The sequence below is a fragment of the Helianthus annuus genome, chromosome 8 (genome assembly GCF_002127325.2).
Source record: "Helianthus annuus cultivar XRQ/B chromosome 8, HanXRQr2.0-SUNRISE, whole genome shotgun sequence".
Classification (NCBI taxonomy): Eukaryota; Viridiplantae; Streptophyta; class Magnoliopsida; order Asterales; family Asteraceae; genus Helianthus; species Helianthus annuus.
In genome coordinates, this window is record NC_035440.2 from 110,260,455 (window position 1) to 110,267,152 (window position 6,698).

At 34.8% G+C, this 6,698-nt stretch overlaps 1 protein-coding gene across 1 annotated transcript; it reads left to right on the top strand.

Moving 5' to 3' along the window:
- Positions 1 to 2,022: 2,022 nt before the first annotated feature.
- On the top strand, positions 2,023 to 2,768 carry LOC110873651 (calcium-binding protein PBP1-like). Its single transcript, XM_022122633.2, has one exon. The coding sequence runs from the start codon at positions 2,209 to 2,211 to the stop codon at positions 2,566 to 2,568; it is 360 nt and encodes a 119-aa protein (XP_021978325.1). The 5' UTR covers positions 2,023 to 2,208; the 3' UTR covers positions 2,569 to 2,768.
- The last annotated feature ends 3,930 nt before the right edge of the window (positions 2,769 to 6,698 follow it).

Here is a 6,698-nt window from a genome sequence, read left to right on the forward strand (position 1 = left end):
AGGGATGAAGATGGTACCCGTTCGATATTGAATTGGTATCGGTACTAATAAACAGAAGAAATGGGAATCGGTACCAGTACCGAATACACCGGTATGGTAAGGTACCCGTATTTACCGGTGTTTTACCCGTAAATACCGGTACTATACCGATACCGAAAAACGGAAAAAGTGGGTACCAGTACTGAATATACCCGATACGTTCGGTACTGATTCGGTACCGATACCCGGTACCAAATGCTCATAGACGCGTACTCCAAAAAAGTTCATTCATAAATGATTTTACCCGTTATGAAGTCACCCTGAGGAATGTTAAAAGATGAGAATATTCTTTCAATAATTCAAATTCCGTTGTAAAATGTAATTTTTTCTTACATTCTATATTAAAAAACTTGAATGTTTAAAAACTAAGCCCTTCGTGTAGTTAGGGTGTGCAAAAAACGTTAAACCAAAAAATTCGAAAATTGAACCTTATATGTACCCGGAAAACACTAAATCTAATTGTGAATTTGGATTTCGGTTCGGTACCTAACCTTATCCAAATTGTGAATTTGGTTTTCAGTTCAAATATTGATTCAACAAACCTTTCTTATTCAGATTACCGAACCGAATTCAGTCAAATAAACCAAATTATAACCGGTTTAATCAAATAACCAAACTAAATTAATCGGCTGAATTCAGTTCGGTTAGACACATTTTGAATTCATATCGGTTCAGTTTTCAGTTAGGAAAAATTAAAACCAAATAGGTGTCAGTCATGTTGGGTTGGTAGGTTGACGGGTTAAAATGTGCAATCCAAATCAGATCCATATTTATTATTATTCGTGTCGAACATATCAACCTAACCAGCACATACATAAATTCAGATTAACCCAAAACGACCCGTTTAACCCATTTTTCTAAATGAGTTATACATGTTGACGAGTTATAAGTGGGTTATCGGTAATATATTTAATGGTAAGTATAAATGTGACAAGTAGATAATATAGTGTGACAAATAAAATTATTATGAGTAACCATGTAAAATAAAAAAATTAAAAAAAAAACTCAAAAACGAAAACTGGTTAGTGGGTTAACCTGAATTGTTTTTAAAATGGCTAACTCAAAGTTCGAACTTGACCTGTTTTTAAAACAACAAACCCGAACACAACCCGATTTCAATCAAGTTATATTAGGGGTTGTTTGTTTACCTCTTAATGGGACTTTTAATGGTTCAGACATCATCTTACTGGTTTAGCACTTAATGGTTCAGACATTTACAGACATTTACCTCTGAATGGTTAAGATTTATACAGAGTTTGAATGGTTAAGACATCTAATCTGAATTGGTCAGCCATCTGCCACTGAACTATTAAACATTGTATATGCTCTTAATAGTTCAGACATCTTACTAATTCAACACTTAATAGTCCAGACCTCTTATTGATTCAGCACTTAACCATTCAGATGTTGCCAAACAGTCCCTTAGTAAACTCAAAAAACCTAAACTTTTTATGTTGTTCTTCAAATCGTGTCAAAAATTACCTCCCTAATTTTTCTCGAACGACAACTTTCATTAAACACACCCACTACTAATACCCTTAGAGCATTCACATCCAATCCACTAAAAATATACATACATTCCACTAAAAAACAACTCCTATATCAATATATTTCCACTAAAAACAAATACTTTTTCTCTCTCCTTTTCAATATATATTACATTTTCTCTCTCCTCTACTCACAACCACTTTCAAAATATATTAAAAAATTATACAGGGTGAACAGTGTCCCCCCAAATATACAGATGAACAGTAACATTTTCTCTCTCTTCCACTCACAACCACTTAAACCACTTTTTATAATTTAAAAACTCATCTCTCAAGATTTGGTGGATAGAATGTGAATGCTCTTAATTATACTAGTTAGGTAAGGAGTAGTGGTACCTTCAAATAATTCATTTCTAGATATGAAAATCAAATCAGCTCAAAGCACGTGTACATTAAATTTATAAAAATGTCAATTCACCATTAAAAAGTCATGGTACCTTCGTGGAAATCAGCCCCACACGCGAACCAGAAGCTGTATCCAATCTGTCCATCCATGGCGTTTTCTTCACCTTCCAAGAACCACATACATACCACCTTCCATCTTATATACATACCCACATCACCACCTCTCAATCACAAACCAAACCAAATCAAACACACCTCCAATAATCAACTATAACAAATGGCCACAACAAACCAACAACCACAATTCCAAGATTATCTACCAATAATGGCGGCTAAGTTAGGCGGAGACGGGTTAATCGAAGAGCTATGCAACGGGTTTCGGTTACTGATGGACGCTGAAAAAGGGGTGATCACTTTCGATAGTTTGAAGAAGAATTCGACGTTGTTGGGGCTTGGAGAGTTGAGTGATGATGATATTGTTAGTATGTTGAGAGAAGGTGATATTGATGGAGATGGTGGGCTTAATCAGATGGAGTTTTGTGTTCTTATGTTTAGATTGAGTCCGGATTTGATGGATCAATCTGAGTTTTTGCTTGAAGAAGCTTTGGAACAGGAGGAGGAGTTTAGTGGTTTTTAACTTTTGGTTGTTGACTTTTTGTTGTTTGTTGATAATATATATTTAGATTCATTTTAGTAGCAGTTTTTGCCCAATTTTATTGTCTTTTTTCTTGCCCAATTTTGAGAAATTGATGGATAGATTATCCAACTTCTAGTCTTCATCTTATTGATTCATCATGCTTCTTGTTGAAAAAAGAGTCAATATTATTCGAATATCCACTCCAATTTTGACCTCCAAAAGTCAATATTATTCAAATATCAACACCATCTTGTTGAGTTTTTGCATCAGATATGTACTTTCAACTTCATGTAACCAAAAGTGTTTGTTCAATAAAGATGTAAGCTCTTAAAAGATGTGAATGCTTAATTGCTTATTGATTCTTGTGGTTTTATTTTATGCTAAAACAGGTTATATAGTAAACAAGTCCCATATATGTTCACATAATGATATGCGAGACGTGTAACAAACAAAATGACTCACTACTTTTGTGACTTTAATTAACAAAATGATCGATTCTTTAGCTTTTACAATATACATCAAAGGCTTGAGGGATACATCAAAGGTATTCAATTTTGGTTTCGGCTAAATTACGTTATCGGTACTATTCGGCCAAACATAGAGTACTGATACCATTCTTATCCCTAGTTATCTACTAAATATAATTGGCAAATTAAATTTTCATAATCACACAGTTCGCCAATAATAATCATAACTGAGAATACTCTTACCATCGGTACCTACTTTCTAAATATTTGTTATTCAGTGGACCTCTGTTAAAAAAACTTAACTTAGTTTTTTTCGATGTGGACATATGAGTTTGATGATGATGTGAAATTTTTTTATCATCTTTGTTTTTTATTTAATCTTTACATTAAAAAAATAACAATAATAATTAAATTATTTATTATGTGTGTATTATCTCTCTCCCTCTTGAAACTAGAAACCTTGACGCACCACCACCGCCGCCATCTCCACCACCACCACACACTCACATACATAATACAATGAGATAGGAGAGAGAGACCGACGATTTATAGAGAGAAAGCTAGGAGCAATGGCGGTGGCAAACGGGGGAAAGTGTGAGAACGAAATCATGGATGGCGCTGGGAGCAATGGCGGTGGCAAACGACAATAGGGTTTTGATTTGGGGGGGGGGGGCTTTTGTTGTTAAGCAGCGATTAAGGTTTCTAGGTAGAAATATATTGATGATCACGGTGTGTTGGTGGTTGTTGGTTGGGTGTTCCAAAAGAGAGAAAGAAAGTGTGTGTGCGCGCGTGTGTGTGTGTGTATATAGGGTCAAGATTTAAAGAAAACGGGGGAAAGTGTGAGAACGGTGAGAACGCTTATGGATCGTTAGATCAAAACAATCCATGGACTAGATTGCACGGTGGCGTTTTCGTAAATAACATCAATTTTATTATGCGAGACGCGCTTCATTAAGGGTAAAAGGGTCTTTTACCGCTCAAATTCAAAACGCCAACAAATGATAACACGCCATTCAAAAAATAAAACGCCGTTATAAACAAAACGCCAAAAATTAGTGATAAAACGCGTTGGATATTACAGGAAGAGGAAACAACATAGTAACTGAATTTCAGTTATTAACATTTATTAGAAGAAATTCCCTCCTAAATTACGCGCCAAAAACATCATTATATAAACGACGTAAAACATCGCTTCCATAATCACTTCAATCTATCATTTCTGCAAAAACATCTTTAACCAAAAACGCCAATTTAACCAAAACGCCAAAAATGGCAACAATCGTTTTGGTGGAGATACACTCTGGCAATCAGGCGATTCGACCTGCGTTTTGACAACAGATAGAGGGTGTATGTTAGGACGATCAAGGCAATTTTGAAGATGGAAGAAGAGGTACAGAGGGGTATCCTATCTCTTAGCATCGCTCTGGATAACGAATGCCATGAAACACATATGCTTATGAAAGCATTAACAAGGAAATTTGGACCAATCAAAGCAGATGTAAAGTCGGACCCTGTCATGACATCATGGCGTTTTAATGATGAAACAAACATGGTGACCGTTATATATGACAGCGGAGAGCAGGAAGACTACTGGCTTGAAAACATCATGACAAAACAGGATCTTGGGTTCATGGAAGAATTGCATAACGCCACTTGTTTGAACACAGAAATGGACTCAAAATTGGCGTTAATGCAAGACATGTTCAAATGGAGGCTTCAAAATCTTCAGGAACAAGAAGCCGATGAAGGTGAAGGTGAAGGTGATGACATGGATGAAGATCCAAATGAAGACTCCGAGGAAGAAGATGACGCAAGTGATGGATACTTCTCGGATAAAGTACCTTCGGACGAAGAGTTTTAATTTTTTTTCTTAAGTGAAATCTTCTTTTTTTAAGATAATTAAATGATATATTTCTCTGTTTATTTGCAAAACGCCAAAAAAATACTACAAACAGTAACTGAAAAGACGGTTACTTTATTACTATCATTTATTATAATAAAAAAATCCCGCTTGAACTACGCGCCAAAAAACTCCTATAAGAGAGGGGGTCTATACACAATGAATTGATCACACCCAGAAAAACAAACGTCATGTTCTCTAGAAACTACTCACTTTAAAACGCCAAAAAAGGTTAGTTAAAATAACCACAGATGGCAAAGCTTTTACTGAATCGATTCTTCTCTGAGGGGGTTATCTCTATAATCTTTTGCTGAATGAGATGGACAAATATTCAAGAAAAAGAGACTGATGACAGTGATATGTCATCATGTGAGCTTTGTTCTTGATGACTATATGCATGGCATAAAGGGATTAACACAAGTATAAAATGCTATTTTGGACTCCATTATTATAAATAGCATTAAGCAAGAGTTGATCTTCAATTACATGCCACCAAACAAGAATATCACACCAAAAAACAGGATACCACTAAAAAGCTTAGTCTAAAAAAGACGGGGTTTATGTAGGAAAGTTGACATCTAGCTAAGGTATTCAAAGGTTCAAAACGCCAAAACAAATTCAAGTAGAAGAGGTTGATGACAGTGAAGATTCGAATGAGAAATTAGATTATCATTTTTAATTTTTTTTCTTTTTCATTTTATATTGTTTTGTTATCAAATTATCTATTGTTTTGTTATCTAATTCTCTACAAAGAAAATACATTATTATATAAAACGCCAAAAACTACAAACACCAAAACGCTAGTAGTATGAAAACTGTGAGAACGGGTGTTGGCAAAGCACATTGTCAAACGTATTAAACGCCAAAAAAATTGACTAAACGCCATAAAAAACATTTGGTCTTATTGTAATCTTATGAAAATATTAATGACTCGTAGTGAATTATTATACAACGCCACAAAACGCCAAAAAATTGACCAGAAAACGCTATAACGCCAAAAAATTATCTATGTGACACAAAAACAATTAATTCAACGCAAAAAAGTTTAATGAATACAATTAACGCCAAAATAATCTTAGACGTCAGAAATGTTATAGCGTGTTGGGAAAATAAAAGAAGATTGAAAAGACAAAAAAAACCCCTCGCGCCCTAATCATATCCCGCGCCACGTGTTGGGCCAGGATGCGTTCTCACCGTTCTCACACTTTTGGGTGTTTCTCCTGATCCCGTACCTGTATATATATATATATATATATATATATATATATATATATATATATATATATATATATATATATATATATATATATATATATATATATATATATATAGGATTAGGTTCAAACGTGAACATTTTCTCGAGCGTGAACTGCGTGAACTTATCTGGGCCCTTGATTTTTATGATCTTGAGATTTTTAGTGAATGGCAAGATGGTAATTATTTGGTTATTTGTTACTATTTAATTAAGTGAATAAGGGTATATGTGTAATTTACTTTTTAATTTGATTGCATAAATCTCGTTTATCTCCATATTTAGTTTTCATGGTCCCACGAAAATCTCTCTCTCACATATCATTGACATAAAGAAAAGCAGAGGAAACCATCGATCCCTAAACAAAAAAACAAACCCTAAATCGATCCTCGCCGTCTGCCTCCCACCGCCACCACCACCTCTCGTCGTCGCCCTTCCATCCTATCGACATCAAACATCACCGCTCCTTCGACGATTATTCTCCTTCCGATTTGGTACTCAATCGATTTTC